Source organism: Musca vetustissima, unplaced genomic scaffold, assembly GCF_032173495.1.
Source record: "Musca vetustissima isolate MV318-11 ecotype Yass unplaced genomic scaffold, APGP_CSIRO_Mvet_v1 utg14365, whole genome shotgun sequence".
In the NCBI taxonomy this organism is placed as follows: domain Eukaryota; kingdom Metazoa; phylum Arthropoda; class Insecta; order Diptera; family Muscidae; genus Musca; species Musca vetustissima.
Window position 1 is genome coordinate 159755 of NW_026880519.1, and position 17764 is coordinate 177518.

Sequence of the window (17764 nt, forward strand, 5' to 3'; positions counted from 1 at the left end):
TTCGAATTGTCGCAAACGTTTGTAACTCACTGGTGGCGGGTTGGGAATACCGTATGAGAGAATATACATTTAAACAATTGAAATTTAAAATATATATATATATACATATGCTTCTTATTAAATTTATTATATAAATATTTATATAGAATATGCGAATATTTTATCAAATAAATATGTATTTTTATTACTCAAAAAAATTAGTTAAGTAAATATTTTTGTTTAATTTAAAGTTTAAATACTTATTGTCAGAATGTTTTCATTTTGACTAGATATTTTGAATATTTTTAGTATAATTAAAGATTTTTGAAAATAAAATTTTGCACATAGTTGTGGACATAAGGAATTGGGAGGTATATCCAGGGTAGCAAATTGTGTTTTTAGATTTCATTATTTTTTATAAAAATACCAAAATAAACGTTTCCAATGATCAATTTTATGTACATTTCTTTATGTGAATATTTTCAAACGTGAAAACAATTTATCCCCAAAATAAACGTAATTAATTTTTGGAGCCTATTTTTAGTACACACTTACTTCCTGGAATCATTGAAAGGACATTTTGAAATCCAATACTTTTTCATGTTATTTTTTGACGGCATATGACATGTCCAAGCCCCAGCACAGCCATCAATTTGTCATTAATTCACTTTTTGGTGGCAACAGCAAACAAACGCTCTGATTTCGTATTCAAATCAATAGTCAATTTAGTTTCGTTTATTTTTTATTGAATTTTGGTTGTTTTATTTATTTAATTTTTTGTGTGAATTATTTAAACATGAATGAAGAATGTATGGTTGTGGGTAGGTATGGTTTTATATGAACTATTTATAAATGAACATAAAATTTCCGCATTTCTTTGGCGCGTTCTTCGGCTATTAAAAAATATAAAAAATCCGGAAATTCATTTTTGTTTGCAAACCAAAGAGTTCGGATACAAATTCAAAACAATATGATTGATTCAATGAGTAAGTGTGAATTTTGAATGGAATTTTAAAACCTAACGACGACAATAACCACAGAAAAAAAAACAAATGTAAATTTTTGTCCTTATCTAAATAGGCGTACAGAATGGGTGGAATGTTGACATTACAACTAAATAACTTAAAAACTATGGTCTTCCCCCAGGCTTATAGAATTTAAACTTCCAGAAAATCTTCATAGGCAAATTCTTTGAACATGGTATCCAAAATACTCCTCATAATACTGGAGATGGTGTTTTGCACAGCAGTTTGCAATTCCAACCAAACTTCATTCCAGTTTTCATTCAAGAATTGATTCATGTGGGCACCCAAGGCTTGATCGCCATTGAAAAGATTAGTCAACTTAATGGTCATTCTAAAGGGAATAGATAAGAAATTAATTAAATTAAAAATAATATAAATAAAAATATTTTACAAAACAAAACTAATTTTATATCCTCCTTACCTTTGTGGTTCAAGCAACACCTTCAACTTGTCCACAGCCAAATAAGTTTTACCATTCTTGGGGTGCAACGAAGGCTTGAACTTTGCAGAGAACATGATTTTCTCAAAACCAATATCGGCATCACCATCACCTTGAATGGGCAAAATCAAAATACGTCCATCGGCTGTGTATTTGCTGCGAATCGACATTTTGCCCAGATCACCATGTAATTCAAATTTGCTTGTAGCAGGATCGGATGTAAAGCCACTGTAAGAGAAATGTATAAAAATGAATTAGACGATTTTTTTGGAAAAAAAAAATGGAAGACTTTCTAGGAAGAATAAATTTTTAAAAAAGTTAGTCTGCAGAAGGAATATGTATTAGCTATTGGCTGAGGGCATATATGCAGGACAGGGCACGAGTACTAATAATTCAAATATGAATATGGAAAATTTTAAGGAAGGAATGTCTATTGACAATTATTGCAGATTACTTCTTTGAAGAGGGTGTTAAGGCTCTTTTTTCAATATTTACAATTAATTCCGTGATAAAATATTCTTTTTGTTAGAAAATATTTTTTCCTGGAGGGAAATGCGGTTAAAACAGAATCGGACAGAAATCTGATTTTGGGCCTATAATAAAAACTGGGTGAGGCTAGGACCATTAAAACACCGAATATCGATTGGATCTGTTATGAAGAAGAAACAAATACACATAAACGTTATCTCATATATATGAAACCAAGGTAATATGGACGTATATATTATTTTTTCAAAAAGGGGTTTTACCACTGAGAACCCCGAAATACGCAGTAAATTCTGTAGGAATATGGAACCAGGATGTTCATTATATATCCGACATATTATATTCCGTCCTGTCGATATAGCCCCATTATTTGTATACCCTTCACGATAAGGTATAAACAATTCTAATTCTGTCATTTTGTATGTAATACCTGGAAATTAACCCTAAGACCACATAATTAATGTATATTCTTTGTCGGAATAAAATTGTATTTCGATTTAACTATATCCTTTTTTCTGTTGAAATCCAGACAGAGCTCGCAATATTTAAGATAGAGCTGTCAAATTTTTCGTATACCTTGTTACTACTCCAAGATGGTTTGTTATTGCAAAATGGGTTATATCGGTCCAGGTTTTGTCTGTAATTTTATATTTTGAAATTTCATCGGCCTACCAAAATTTTTTAATATTGGCCATGATTCTGATAGTCCCAATATTTGGCATTTTAGTCAGGTTTTCAACCGAAGTGGCTTCGATTGGATATTTTGGGTTCTCACTGGATGACAAATCTCCGCCCATGTAACGCTTTACTGTTCTGTTCTGTTTTTTTTAAATATTTAATAAACGATTTTCAACATGACCGCAATTGACCATGACATAGCTCACTAGAAGAGTCCCAATTTATTTTATTTATTTCGAATGTCATCTCATAGCCAATAAAATGTTGTCTTTACATAAATTTGCCTAAAAATAATTTCCAACTAAGGGTTAGAAATATTCCGCTTCATTATAACCTCAGCCTTATGGCTTAGACACTTGGTTTAGACCCAAAGTTTTATTGGACCAAATACGTTTCAGACAATTTGGAGTCGATTTGTAACTCATTTCATCCAAACTTTGCACATCCTAATATTTCTTCCAAACTTATTTTAAGTTTGAAGATGGAGAATATCAGTCCCCTACTTCTGATACCTCCCACACAAAATGGCCAACATTTTGCTTAAAATTTATTTTGCAATATCATGCGACAGACTATCCGATTTGAACCATACTTTGAACGACCTATTTTCTTTCCCTAGCCTACATCTACATCACATCACCGATTTTAACCAAGATGTAACATGGAATCCCTCGTCCCCTCCTTCTGTTTCCACACAAAGGGTCAATATTTAATAAACTTGTAATTTTAATGTGAAGCGAATTGAATAACCGATTTGATCAAGATTAAATCCGAAACCTCTTTATAAAAACATATACCTCATATAGAGCGAATAATAAAACCTGCGTGTAATTTCGATGACCTCCGAAAACCATAGCTTCGGTTGATGGTGTACTGACCTATTTAACACACTCCTTATATTATTTCCTATATTAAGGTACCCACAATGCCATAATCGGTCATAGGCTTTCAATTTAACTGATTAATACTTCTAAGCTTGACCTCAATCTATATTTTTCATGACGTTATATTAACTCCAACGCTAACTTTCGACAGAAATCCCATGTAGTTTTTCTAGTGAAAAATATTGTGTCCAAACACGTTTCTAACAATTTGTTCTAGAATATTGAATTAATGATGTCACTAAAAATCTTTAAATTTTTCATCTATTATGCAGTGTTACGCATGGCTAAATTATTCAATTTCAAATTCTACGAAAAATTGGCACACACACAGAGACACCCAATTTGTAACAGCCCAGATATTAAATACTTGCTTGGTTTTGCATTCCAAGCCAAAGTCAACATCTCCTCCTGCCACTACTAATTATTGTATTATTGGCGGTAAATAGATTTGTTTTTTTTCTTTGCTTTTCAACTTACACAGCACGATCGAATTTCACTCCCGACAGACCCATCACATCGACATCGCGAAGTGTCAACTTTAATGCTAACGAACCACTGCGGCCATCTGATAATTCAACCCTTTTCAAATGGAATGGCTCGACAACGGGAAAGAATGCGGCCGGTAAACCTTTGCGGGCATAAATCTTCAACAATTCATTTGAGGTGCGGACAATGCAATCGGTATCGGAGGCATGGCAACGTTTGACTTCGGGAGCTTTAAAGGAGAACCAAAAAAACAGACACACACAGCAACATTTTAGCACAGGCACAGACAAATTCAGAAAACCTCCCGCAAAGTCAAATTGAATTTGACACTGGACATTGGATACTTACGAAATGGGGCGGCTTTATTAAAGGGAATCCAAACAGCCATTAGGCATAAAACTGAGATAAGTGAACGCATTTTTGTTGGGTTTTTTAATTTCTTAACGTAGGTTCTTTGAATGCAACCAGAATTCACAAGCAGTAACGTAACACTAACAACGTTATTTTTTTGCAATTTTATTTTTGTGGTTTGAAATAATTTTGTCTGATTTATTGGTTCACTACAACAAGCACCAATTTAATTTTTTTCCGAAAAATGTTTTATTTTTAAACACTCTGGGGAATACTACGTTAATTCTTTTTTCAAAATGGAATTTTAATTTTTCATTCTTTGCGAAATTTAGGATTTTTTTATACGTCTTGTTCCGCCAGTAATTTGTTGTTACCTCCCTTGTATTTCCTTGGTGGGAGGTTTGTGATTTTTTTTTTTTTGCAAAATGTCTGAACCAATGTCAATGTTAAACTGAATTAAATTTTTAGAACTTCACTGGCATTTATAAGGCCTTCATTGTTGTCCATCCACACACCCCCTTCCCTGCTCCGGTTATTTGTTCTGTTCAGTTCGGTTTTTTGTTTCTTTACATACGGCCGTTGATCGAATGCGGCCAATAAAACTGACCAATCTAGCCCGCCCCCTCTCCTGGCCAAGTAATTTTCTACTTGTCTAGAATAAAACGTTCTTTATTTTTTTTGGCTAAAACTAGCAAGCAGCAGCAACAACAACAACAGTACAAAATAATAATAAGCAACGACGTAGTCGTCGGCATCACCACTGCCAGCCACCAAGCAGCAGCGGCAGCTATGACGACAACGCATCATCCATCTCGTATGCGTCGTTAACATACTGGATTGGCAAAACTTCCACCAATTCATTTTGGACAGTTCTCTCCAATCTTGAAATCGCCAATATTTTATATTCATATTTTTTGTTGCTTTTCTTTTTTTCGTTTTTGCTTAAATTAATTATTATGACTTTTTTATTATTCCAAGCCCTTATTTTGTCTAGCCGAAGTTGGTATTGTTCGTTTTGCAAGGTGTTGGTAACACAAAATAAATGTCTAACTTCTGATCTTGAAGACGAAGTTGAAAGATTTTTTTATTTAGGTACTAGAGTAGGCGAGTTCCTAAACAAATTAATTCATAGGATCTGTTCCGATAAAGGGACGATATTCCCATAATATTTTCATTAGTTCTTCTTCATTTTTCAGACGCTTCCACATTGTTAAAAATATTTTATGGAAATAAAGTAGATAAATAATAAAAACAATATTTTGTGTTTATCGTCCAGCAGTTGAATTCTGTGTAGAGTTGTGCCGTTCCGAACGAACAAGTTCAAAGGAACTATGTCCGGATCCGAGTTGTGTTCGACAGTTTTGACCGAATGAACTATCGTATACCACTGAAAGAGTGAATTAAATGAACTAAAGGAACGACCTAGTTCCTTTAATTCGGAGCGAACCGAAAAATATCGGACCGCTCATGAACTAGATTGTCCAACTCTAATTCTGTGGCATCTGAATATTCTTAACTACTTAACAAATTAATTAAAACCAACATTTTTTTCATGTTTGCTCAATTTATTTAATTTTTCTTTCCATAAAATTCAAAATTCGAAGCCTAGCGTCTAGCGGCCATATTCCGACTTTATATAGACTATAATAAAATAAGTCAGCTCCTAAACCTTCATAGACTAGATCTCCCATAGTCCATGAAGGTTTCGGAGCTTACGGTTTCAGTATGCAAGATTAAATTATATGAGACGAACATTGTTATTTCATACAAAAACATATATCTACTCTAGTTGTTCAATGGTTCTACGTCAATTCTTCTAGAACAAATTTTACCAATCAATTTGGCAGTTTTTTTTTAGTTCCGAAGCTCAGGAAATTTTTTAAATATTATCTGTATCGGCCAACCTTTAGAAAGTTGGTATAGTTATCACTTCCTCATTATCTTGTGGCAATGTTTCCTTTATAAAACGAAGTATGTGGGCCCAATTCAATGTTGTATGTTGAATGAACCATCAATTCCACATTTGGCCGATTCACGTTTATGCCGATATGTGATACATTCCATGGTGTATAATCTTCGTCTCTCCTATTCCACCTCACTCTTCCGGTCGGTAGGGAGAATATGAGAATTGGTTAAAAATCGAATCAAATTACATCGCGTTTCAGATAATTAAACCATGTAACCATACATGGTTTGTGCCTATGCTACATACAGCACCGCCATCAGTTGGTAATTATCTGAAACTCGATGTAATTTGATCCGATTTGTAACCAACTCTCATAATCTCCCTATTCAGGTGCAAACAATAAAGTTGGACAATTTCGTCACTGAAACGATTCCATATTTTTCAGTTTGCACTACAAAAGGAACTTGGACATTAATTAAGTTTATTTTAGTTCAATAGTTCTTTGGTACACGTCAGTTAATTTGGAGAATGAGCATTTTTGCTCATTCTTTAAATGAATTAAAGCAAAAATTAACGATCACAAATACCGATCGTTCCTTTTGCGAAATAGTTAATTTGAACTAGTTTGTTCCGGAACAACCCAAATTTAGCAAATAAAATTGTGATATAAAAATTGTGGCTAAAAATGACAGGCTTTCGTACAAATCAATCGAAAAATTATCTTAGGAAAATGTAGAAAATGTCAAGTCACTATGTGTTGTGTTGTTACACATGACCGTACGTCAAATTGTACTGAGTACATGTATGCTAAATAATTGCAAAATGTCAGATGGAATCATTCAAACCTTAGCCTCGGTAGTTCGGGTCGTTATGGATCCAAAGGATACCATGTAGTACCTCACTTTGGCCCACAAAACAATTCAAGGTATGTATATTTTCCTATATGTTGTATGGGTAGTAAGATTCTATATAACCTCCCTGCCAATAATTGATCTCTCAGATTTTTTGTATAGTCTGCCCACTCTAGGCTTTATGATGTCACATTTCCAACACTGTTTTGGTATAACCCATATATAGCATTACCTGTGGGCTTTTAGCTATATATCTATACTACGAATTTTCATAGAACAACATATCGTTGTACATATAGCGATCTACAAATTCGCCATTAGCCAACATTATTTCGAACAATGCGTCCGTCGCCACTCTATCTACGTTAAAAATTGTAGAACATTTTGTTTGGTACGAGTGAGTATACGCAAAAAAAGTTAATAACAGACAACTGAGAAATACCTGTCTGCGATTCGTTGGTGTAGTCAAAAATAACGAATAATAATAACAATAACAACAAACGAAATCTTTGTTCGATCTTTCATCCATTAGCTTGGCTTTTATGTTTGTAGGTATGGGTGTATGGGGATTTGTTGTTCTTGTTATTATTGTTATAGGCGATAAAAATGTTTATAGCAGCAACTATACATACGAAGATATGCATATGGATGATTGGATCGATGGATGGTCGGATATATCGATGTATGGATGGGTGGTTGGTTGCTTTGTCCATTCGTATAAATGTTATTCTAGACGTTTACCGGAGAATACCTTTGAGACCAACGTCATCATTTGGTCAAAAAAATCAGAATTCATGATCATGATTATCCCCAACATAATGATCATGATTATCATAATGATATTAATGAACACTTTCATACATACAAATTAGCAAAAAAAGAAAAGAAAAAAACGTGAAATGAGTTTTATAAACAGGTCCACGAATGTGAAATTTGAAATATCAACAAACTGTTAACGTCTAGCAATTATTGACTACCAGCAACACTATCTCTAGGCTGGTAGGTATCATAGAAATTCATTAGGGTTCAAAGGTTTACCAATCGTATATCATATCGGAAATTAGTGTGGTTTTGTTTGGTTGGGGATTCTTTGAATCACATACTGGAAATATTTTTTTGAATGCTATTAAAATGTTGTCGCTTGAGGTATTCAACAGAGGCACATACTTATATTAATCCTAGTTAAAGGTATTGGTGATCAATGCTTTTCGTAACATTTTCTAACCATAATGTCGGTTTCCCAACCTACCGACTAAGGCATCAATAAAAATATCAAGTCTGACACATGAAAGACCCTATTAGGATTAAATCCTTATAATTTTCAGTTAAATCAAACCTGTGAAGTGAAAGAAATATCGGATTTTTACCAACCGTACATAAACTTGTAGGTTCAATTTTTCTTGGCAAATCATTCAAAATAGTAACATTGACGCCTTGTCCCCAGAATTTCAGTTCATCCAGACGTTCCACTTCGTAAACTTTCCGAGGATGGAGACTATGTGTCGTGTAACCCGGCGCCATTTGGTATTTCCATTGGAATGTTTTGCATTTTTTAACATAAACTTACTCATTACGGTTTTGCGTACGATCATCTGCATCGATGAAGACCCATTCTATAGCACTAATGAATTCACCCGGCCACGATTGCTCGCTCAAAGACAAAGGTCGATGACAAAAAAATTATTAAAAATTTTAAACGAGATAAAAAGTATTTTTAAAAAAGCAAAACCTACGAGAGTCGAGAAAAAAATATGTTTAAAAAATCCACGCCTATGACAGTCGAGAATTTTTTTTAAAGCCACGCCTATGAGAGTAAAGAAAGCAATAATGTTAAAAAATCCACGACTATAAAAGTGGAGAAAAAATATTTTAAAAAATCCACCTCTATAAAAGTCGAGAAAAAATATTTTTAAAAACCCCTCGCCTATGACAGTGGAGAAAAACATACTTAAAACCGGTAAGGAAAGTGGTAAAGTCGGACGGGGCCGACTATATGATACACTTCACCACTTTGAGCATATTCAACAGATGAATCCTAAATGGCCAGTAAAATGAAATTGGAACCATAAACAGGTCATTCTGCAACCGATACTAAATTGTTCATTTGGTCAGATATAGAAGCTATATCTAAATCTGGACCGATTTCAGGAAACTTAACACACATCTAGACCTAATTCATTACGCTGTGCCAAATTTAGTGCAAACCGAAAGATATTAAGGGACTTTGGTGCACCATTTACATTAAATCGGACGAAAATATATATGAGATCTATATCTAAATCTGAACCGATTTTCAGTAAACTTAACACACATCATTCTAGAGATAATTCATTGCGCTGCGCCAAATTTCGTGCAAATCGAATGATATATAGGGACTTTGGTGCACCATTTACATTAAATCGGACGAAAATATATATGGGAGCTATATATGAATCTGAACCGATTTTCAGGAAACTTAACACACATCATTCTAGACCTAATTTGTTACGCTGTGCCAAAATTCGTGCTTTTGCCTGTTACAAACATATGCACAAAGACATATGAAGGGTATAAAAAGAATTTGGTTCAAGAACCTCAAAATACCGAAAATTGGGGGGTACCCTTATATGGGGGCTACCAGAAAAAATTGACCAATATTTATAATTTATAATAAGATAGCATAACTGTCAATTCGGTCGACAAATACGATCAGAACCCCCAAAATGCCAAAAATTTGGGGGGACCGTTATATGGGGACTACCAGAAAAACTGGACCTATATTTATATTTTTTAGTGGAGTAATTTGGTACCCAATAAGAACCCAATGTACGAAATTTCAGAGAATTCAGTTATAAAACGAGCCCAAGAACCCGAAAATACCGAAAATTGGGGGAACCCTTATATGAGGGCTTTCCGAAGAAATGGACCTTTATTTATAATTTTTGGTATAAATTTTGGTAAGAACACAAAGTACCAAATTTCAGCGAATTCGGTCGAAAAATGCGATCAAAACCCCCAAAATACCGAAAATTGGGGGTAATCTTATATGGGGGATATCCGAAAAATGGACCTTTATTTATAATTTTTGGTAGGAAGATTTGCTACCTAATAAGAACACAAAGTACCAAATTTCAGCGAATACAGTTAAACAACGCGCTCAAGAACCTCAAAATGCCGAAAATTTGGGGGTACTCTTATATGGGAGTTATGCCTAAACGTGGACCGATTTTCTCCAATTTCAATAGGGTTCGTCCTTGGGCCAATTAAGTGACCTGTGCCAAATTTCATCCAAATCGGATCATAAATGCGACTTGTACTTTGTTAACAAAAATACATGGACGGACAGACGGACATGCATAAATCGACACAGAAAGTGATTCTATGCATATTCTCAAAAGGAACCATGGGTCTATCTCGATTATTTTTGCCTGTTACAAACATATGCACAAAGAGACATAATACCCTGTACCACAGTGTGGTGAAGGGTATACAAATCAGCGGGTCATGTCGATAACAAACAATTGATCACATCAAATATACCACTTGATAAATCACCTCTAAGTAGGGTACCAAGAATTTGCTAAATAAATAGAAAAAATTAACTCTAAAAAATCTAATATTGACACTTGTCTGCTATTGTTTACCCGCCATAACCACCGAGAAATACCAAAAACACTGACTCACGTTTTGTACCGAAAAATAAATAAAAAACAAAATAAATGCCTGAGCAAAGGGCAGTCAATTAAGATTTCAATAATTATCGTTACATGACAACTTCATTTTTATTTTGCGAAAGTGAAATTTCTATGAAAGGGAGATCGAGAGCGAGATGAGGGAAAAACAAAGCTGCTTAATGACCAAATCGAGTTGTCTAAAGGCACGTGTTTATCGTATGTCAAGAATAGCGAAGTTTCAGGTTTTAGTTTTCTTCAATCATCTGAATTAGAATTAAATCCAACCGGTTTCGTGATTTTCAATCCAGACGAAATAATTAGTATAAAAAAATCCCCTATTAATATTAAATTTATGAGGAATATCGATTAATAATATTTTTTTTTTGGTTACTTGATTTCAAATAAGGAAATATTTTATTAACTGTCATTTGTTTTTTTGCTGAACGATAATTATAATTATGTCTGTGTTTTTATAACTGACACCTTATAAGTATCTATAATTAACGGGAATGATATTTTATTTGGCATAGAGTTTCAAAATAATTGTTAAGAACTCTCAAAACCAGACATTGCCAGAATACACAAAGTCTGTCTACATGTGGAGCTCGTTTTGGCTGCTGCTGAACCATTTCAAGTGCCATTCTTCCGGTTCAACGTCACTTTAAGCCACTAGGAACTCAAGAATCAGTTCGGTTGGCAATAACAATAAATTAACTAACCATCAATTGATTTTTGTCAATTTGGTTTGTTTTTGTTTCTATTTCCAAATGCTATTTTCGAAGCCATACAAACAAATTGTTGATTTTTTTTTGCAAAAAATAAAAAAGCAGAGTAAATATTACCATCATTATTTTTATTGGCAATCAAGCGCACACAGCCAAACAGCTGTTGAGTCATTAATAATCACCTGAAATGTGTTTTCTTAACAAATTCACAACAACAATTCACAAAATTAAAAAAAAATAGATGCAAAAATTAAAAGCCTTGCCGAATATTAAACACCTTAAAGACAGCACATAGAATGAAGAAATAAATTAATTCAGCATCAAAGCAAGAAACCATTAATTATAGCCGGTTTTATGACGATTTTCTTGTTGTCGTTGTTTTTGTTGCATTAAATTTATAACCAAATTTTATTGTTTATGACCTACACCAACCACTATGCAGTTAAATCGCATCACGAAAAAAAGAAGAAATAAAATTAACACCACTTCATCCATCCATTGACGTAGTGTTGAATACATAGTTTTATTTCATTTTATGAATATAAACAGAATTAAATAAAAAATATATTTTTATTAAGGAAATTTTTCCATCGCGTATGTTCCATATTTTCGTAAAGTAGGTTTGCGCCGAATATAGGCTATTTTGTTGCCTATTAAAATAATGATTCAAACAATTAGAAATATGCCTGTTTTATAAGGATCGGCACATAAGTTTACTCCGAAAGGCATGGCCGGGGATGTTGTCACTGCAGGAAAGGAGAGAAATATATGGGAGATATAGTCTGGATCTAAATACAAAATTTTACTAAAATATACAAATTCAGCGTGGCTTGATGAAAATCCAAATATTTATTATTAAAACAGTTTTATTGTTTTTCACAGAATTCTCCATATATGTACCAATTGAGATCCTAAGCAAATCAAAAAATTCTTTATTGAACTTCTCAACACCATCTTTTGGCTACGAAACTCGTTGTCAATGCATTGTGTCCTTGATGTTTGGGAATTAAAATTGTTGAATATTGTGAATTGATTATATTGGCAACACATATGTTTATTAGAGATTCCTACATTATGCAGATACGATTAGCAATTAAAGGTTACTTTTTTGTATTTATTGTTGTCCTCGGAATGATGTAGAGTTTACTCCGAAGGTTTTTTGGCCGCTATATCGCCATGAACATAATGGCTGCTTTAGATTATTGGAAATAAATGTATGTAATCGCAAAAAAGTTAGAAGATTCTAGAATTAGCTAGGAATGTAAGTTGATATAAACTAGTTAGAATTCGCCAGTTTGTAAAGTATCGCCGCCACTGTTAATACGTAAGTTTGCCAACGCCCTGTATAGTCTGTGTTTTATTTATTCGTCGATGCAGAAATTATTATTCCAACAAAAATAAATCATTGAGTACCAAGTAGGGATATGTAGTTCGATTTTCGACTAATCGACCTTTTGTATTGAAAAATCTAATAGTCGAAGTCGACCTTTGATCATTAAGGAAATCGACCTTATTTGTTTTATTATCACAAAGCCCAAATTGTCCAAAAATTACACATTCCAGAACTTTATTTTATCTGTTGACAACAATTCATATAAAAAATCAAATTTTTAGTCGATTTTAAACTTGTTTTAAAAGGGACAACATCGAAAGATCGAAAAGTCTATTTTTTAGTCAAAGACAAAAATCTAAAGGTCTGAGAATCTACTTTTTGGTTAGAGGCAAAAATCGAAAAGTTTAAAAGCCGACTTTTGCGCTCGATTAGTATTCTTAGTGCCAAGCCGGCTCATGTCCCAGCAATTTACGGTCTACCAAAAAGAGCCTGCTTTGAACCGCTTTGCGTGAGCTCATATTGCCATGTTGCACAATAATTCGTCTTCTTTTGTTCGTTTTTCAATTTTCTCCAAAGATTTTTGGCCAACAAATTGGAATGTACCGTTCAGAATTGATCGTTCTACGTAGCTCAGGTGGAAAAATTTGAGTCAAAGTGTTTTTTACGACAATTTTTTTTTTTTTTTTTTTTGAATTTTACTCTTCTTCGAAGGCACACACGATCGATTGCTGTTTTGTTTCGGATTCGTACACACATAGATCTATGATTTCACGGTCTACCAAAAAGAGGCTGCTTTGAACCGCTTTGTGTGAGCTCATATTGCCATGCTGCACAATAATTCGCCTTCTTTTGTTTGTTTTTCAATTTTCTCCAAAGACTTTTGGCCCACAAATTGGAATTGAGACACACACGAACGACTGTTGTTTGGTTTCGGATTCGTACTCACATATTTCTATGATTCGTCAACTTCGTCGTCATTTGAAGCATCCCTATCGCCTCGATCATTGTATGTTCACGTTCAATGCACGGTGGTAGAGTAGGATAATTCCGCATCGAACTAGTTCATGGGAACTATTCCGATAAAGGAACGATAGAAACTAGGTTCAGTTCTTTAGTTCCTATAGTTCTTTTTTGTGATCTCGTTTCAAAAATTTCTGATTTCAAAAATTACTTTGTGCTAATCGCCTTGCAGTTTGATTCTGTAGCTTCTCTGAAAATTTTTCTAAATAGAAATTAATTAAAATCAAATTTTTTTCCTCAATTAGTTCACTTTTTTCTTCAACTCAACACGCAAATTTTCGGAAAAAAAAACAAAAAGAACTATGTAAAGAGAAGAGATGTCTTTGTTTTTGTATATGAAACTTGGGAACTATATAAAGGAACTAGTTCCTTTTTAACAAAGAAAGGGGAAAGATCAATCCGCTATGTGAACTAGATTGCCCTACTTTATTCAGTGACACATGGATTTTTCAAGCCAACGAAGCAACACAACACATGACCGTACGCCAAACCGCAATGGGTTGGTTTTTGCTAAAAGAAATCCAAATTTTCGAATGGAAATGCAAAATCAGGCATCAGGTAACCATCACCTGTCAGGTTTAAATAATCAAATATTGAATGTGAGCGAATTTTTTAAGATTCAAAAATGTAATTCTCCTCTCAGAGACTCGACGGAACGCTCTAAAAAAAATTCTATCCTCATAACAAAAAATTCAAAAAGTTTTTATTAAGCATTTTATATATTAATCGCAAAAGAATTTATAATATTTTTTTCGAAAAAAATGTTGTGAATAAAGCATTTATTGTGTTTATTAAGATAAAAATAATACGTGATACATAGGAGTAATTAAATTAAATTATCTTTTAAAAACATCATATAACATAAAACACCATACCACATGCCATATGAATTTACTTAAAGCGTATAAGTAGGGTGAACACCGAGTAGGCATACTTCATTAGCTGTAATGAAACAGAAATAAATATACAAATAAGATGAAAGTGCTAAAACAATCTTCAAATAAAGACCGTACATACTGATTCATATTTTCTTTATATGCAATTTTGTTATTCAAAATTATTAAATAGATATGCAATTACAATACAATACTTGTGGGGAAAACATTAAGTACTGCCAATAAACCTTTAATTATTCAAGTTATACTATTTGCAATTAACTGAATTTTAAAACATATAATTGTATTAAAAAAAAAACATTTTTATGAATGTCATTTAACTACCACTAAGATTTTTTTCATTCAACTCATTTATATGAGTTCAAAACTCCCATTCATTCCTCACTCACAATACCTACCACAACAAATGTTGGCAAATCGACGGGAATATATGAACCCGCCAATATGGTCGATGTCCTCTGTGTACGCATTAAGGTGATAATAAGATTTCGTTTAAATTCCGGTGCTTGAGCTAACCAACCGCACGAATAGAAGGCATACGTCAAATTTGAACTCTGCAAACTCATCATGTGGCCGAAGTAGCAAATTACAAATGCCTCCAGCGTCACAGCAACAAAAAAGATGATTGCCATTAATTGGGCCTCATAATTGGCGGCATCCATCACGTACATAAAATGTAAACCCACTGTGCATTGAACCAATGCCGAGCAGGCAAATTGAGCCAAGCACGCCTTGGATATAATACGTTGGATAATCGAGTGAAGTCTGTGAAGGGAAGAGAGAATTTTTAGAAAAAAATATTAAAAAAATGTTTTCTTTTAGAAAAAATTGTCGTCAGAGCCTGAGGACTTTTTATATATAGGAAAAAAATTTCGTCAGGACCTGAGGACTTTCGACAGAACAAAATTGTCGTCAGGACCTGAGGACTTTTTTCTATGGAAAAAGATTGTCGTCGGGGGCTGAGAACTTTTTTTATAGAAAAAAATTGTCGTCAAGACCTGAGGATTTGTTTCTATAGAAAAAAATTGTCGTCAGGAATTGATAACTTTTTCTATAAAAAAAATTGACGTCAAGGCCTGAGGAAATTTTTTTTGGAGAAAAGAAAAAGTCGTCAGGACCTGTGTCGTTAGGGCCTGGGGATTTGTTATAGAAACAATTTTTCGTATTGACTTAAAGTATTCTTTTCTTTTGGAAAAAAATCACGGCCTGGCGATTTTTCCATAGATGCCCTGAGGACTTTTTCCTATACATCAAGGAGATTTTTTATACAAATCTAATCAAACATATATATTTACTTCAAAATATTCAAATAATCCTTAATGCATTCATTAAATTCCTTCAAACATTTCCTTTGCTTCTCTCCGGACAATGTGAGTACTTCCTGCATATCATCCTCCACTGAGTGACCCACTGCTTTCACACGTATTTCCAATGCTCGCATGTGAGCCGACAAAATCACCAAATATGCTGGTGGATAAGAATCGTTGGCAACATTCTGCAGGGCCTGTACAGCCAACGCAAAAAATTGATAGACAATAACCCCAACATAGGTCCACAAATTCTCTTCCCAATTTACACCAAACCAAGCGGGAAACAGTAATGAACGATTTTCGGCCAAGACGACTTTTACGACACTCAGTGTGGTGCCAAACGAATAGAGACGGAAAAATATTAAAAATGAAGATTGGGCCATGGAGATGGCCGATTTTAAAACAATGAATTCTTCATTGCTCTGCACCCGGCGATCCAATTTACGTAGAATACTTTTGATGCGATCCAATTGATGACGAACAAAATAGACGTTGACGAATTTCAAATTTGACTGACAATCACTGATGGTAATGGTGAGATTTTCACACAATTCTTGTAGAGTTTGTGAAAAGAAAACTTTGATGATCAGTGTGAGGGGAAACAGTAAAGTGACCAAAATATTCAAAACAATGGCGTAGAGTTTATACAATTCGGGATTTATATCCTTGAGAGGTTTAATGCCCGTCCAACGCCATATTTTCCAATGATAACGAAAGGCTACGTTGGTATCGAGATTGAAGTAAATGTTGTCATTGTTGTTGTTACTCTTGGCAATAGAGTTGGCCATCATTGCTTGCCGGTCGTAGGTCTTGTTTGGGAAACTTTGTGTTGGCCAATGAACGTAAAATGTTGTTCAGTAAAAATATGTCCCATCGCTTGTTTCTTGGAAATAATTATGACAATTCGTATTTGCAAATTACAAAATAGAAACTTTTAATTTGTTTCCATTCTGTTTGCAAATATTTGTGTAATAACATTCCAAAACTTTCAATTGCTGTAATTGCCAATATTATTATAAAAACAATAAACACTTTAGAAACTCAAATTAAGTTGGTCAGTTATTTGAATATATTTATGTGGAATTGTATGTAACTCTTACAATAAACATATTTACCATTAGAAAGTTAAATGGGTATCAATATCAAGTCGTTCAAAATACCTAAAATTGGCTGGGAACCTTATATGAGGTCCATGTGGGTGCTGTGTGTCTATTTTAAAACGAATTTCTTCGAAATGCTTTATACCCACCAATAACATGGGGACCCAAAGAATGGGAAAATTTATTCTAGTGGTCCTGATATTCAAATCATTTCCTTTATGCTGATAAAGTGTTAAAAAAATACGTGAGTTCCCACACGTCGTAATTTTGCGATTAGAACACGTTTTAGTGTTGTTATCGATTTTCTCACAATACCTGTTTTAATATTTTCATTTGTTTTGTGTTCCTTCTAAGTTCAATGTCTTGTGTTTTTTTTTTTCTTTTTTGGAAACAATAGGAAAATATTCAAAGAATTCAGATGACAAATTTCTAAATGCTAATAATGAGACGGACGGCGCCATGCCAATAATTTAATTTATTTTGTAAACTAATTATCATAAATAATAATGTGTATTAGAGTGGGTAAACAAAATTTGAAATAATTTTACACTAAAATAATAAAAAGCAGTGAGCGGAGTAGTATATTCGGAAAGGCCGATCATATGATACAACTACCACAGAAGTCTAAGATTCTGCGGATCT

The 17764-nt window shown here is 33.6% G+C and overlaps 2 protein-coding genes across 2 annotated transcripts; both read right to left on the reverse strand.

Moving 5' to 3' along the window:
- Positions 1 to 1136: 1136 nt before the first annotated feature.
- LOC133326196 (protein takeout-like) lies at positions 1137 to 4410 on the reverse strand. The gene is made up of 4 exons (XM_061534873.1): positions 4326 to 4410; positions 3969 to 4206; positions 1426 to 1671; positions 1137 to 1335 (listed from the first exon to the last, which is right to left on the reverse strand). The coding sequence occupies exons 1-4, from the start codon at positions 4393 to 4395 to the stop codon at positions 1137 to 1139; spliced, it is 753 nt and encodes a 250-aa protein (XP_061390857.1). The 5' UTR covers positions 4396 to 4410.
- Positions 4411 to 14707: 10297 nt separating this feature from the next.
- On the reverse strand, positions 14708 to 16813 carry LOC133326197 (odorant receptor 2a-like). Its single transcript, XM_061534874.1, has 3 exons — positions 16008 to 16813; positions 15111 to 15477; positions 14708 to 14758 (listed from the first exon to the last, which is right to left on the reverse strand). Exons 1-3 carry the CDS (start codon positions 16811 to 16813, stop codon positions 14708 to 14710), a joined length of 1224 nt encoding a protein of 407 aa, XP_061390858.1.
- Positions 16814 to 17764: the final 951 nt, after the last annotated feature.

What these genes read in the sequence shown, in the direction of transcription:
- LOC133326197 (XM_061534874.1), bottom strand. Translation starts at nt 16,813, where the DNA reads ATGATGGCCAACTCTATTGCCAAGAGTAACAACAACAATGACAACATT. An exon ending in GATTATTTGAATATTTTGAA is followed by an intron (nt 15,478 to 16,007) that starts GTAAATATATAT and finishes TTCCCTTCACAG; the next exon opens with ACTTCACTCGATTATCCAAC. An exon ending in ATTTGCCAACATTTGTTGTG is followed by an intron (nt 14,759 to 15,110) that starts GTAGGTATTGTG and finishes GTTTCATTACAG; the next exon opens with CTAATGAAGTATGCCTACTC.
- LOC133326196 (XM_061534873.1), bottom strand. Translation starts at nt 4,395, where the DNA reads ATGCGTTCACTTATCTCAGTTTTATGCCTAATGGCTGTTTGGATTCCC. An exon ending in GTGAAATTCGATCGTGCTGT is followed by an intron (nt 1,672 to 3,968) that starts GTAAGTTGAAAA and finishes TTTCTCTTACAG; the next exon opens with TGGCTTTACATCCGATCCTG. An exon ending in GTGTTGCTTGAACCACAAAG is followed by an intron (nt 1,336 to 1,425) that starts GTAAGGAGGATA and finishes TATTCCCTTTAG; the next exon opens with AATGACCATTAAGTTGACTA.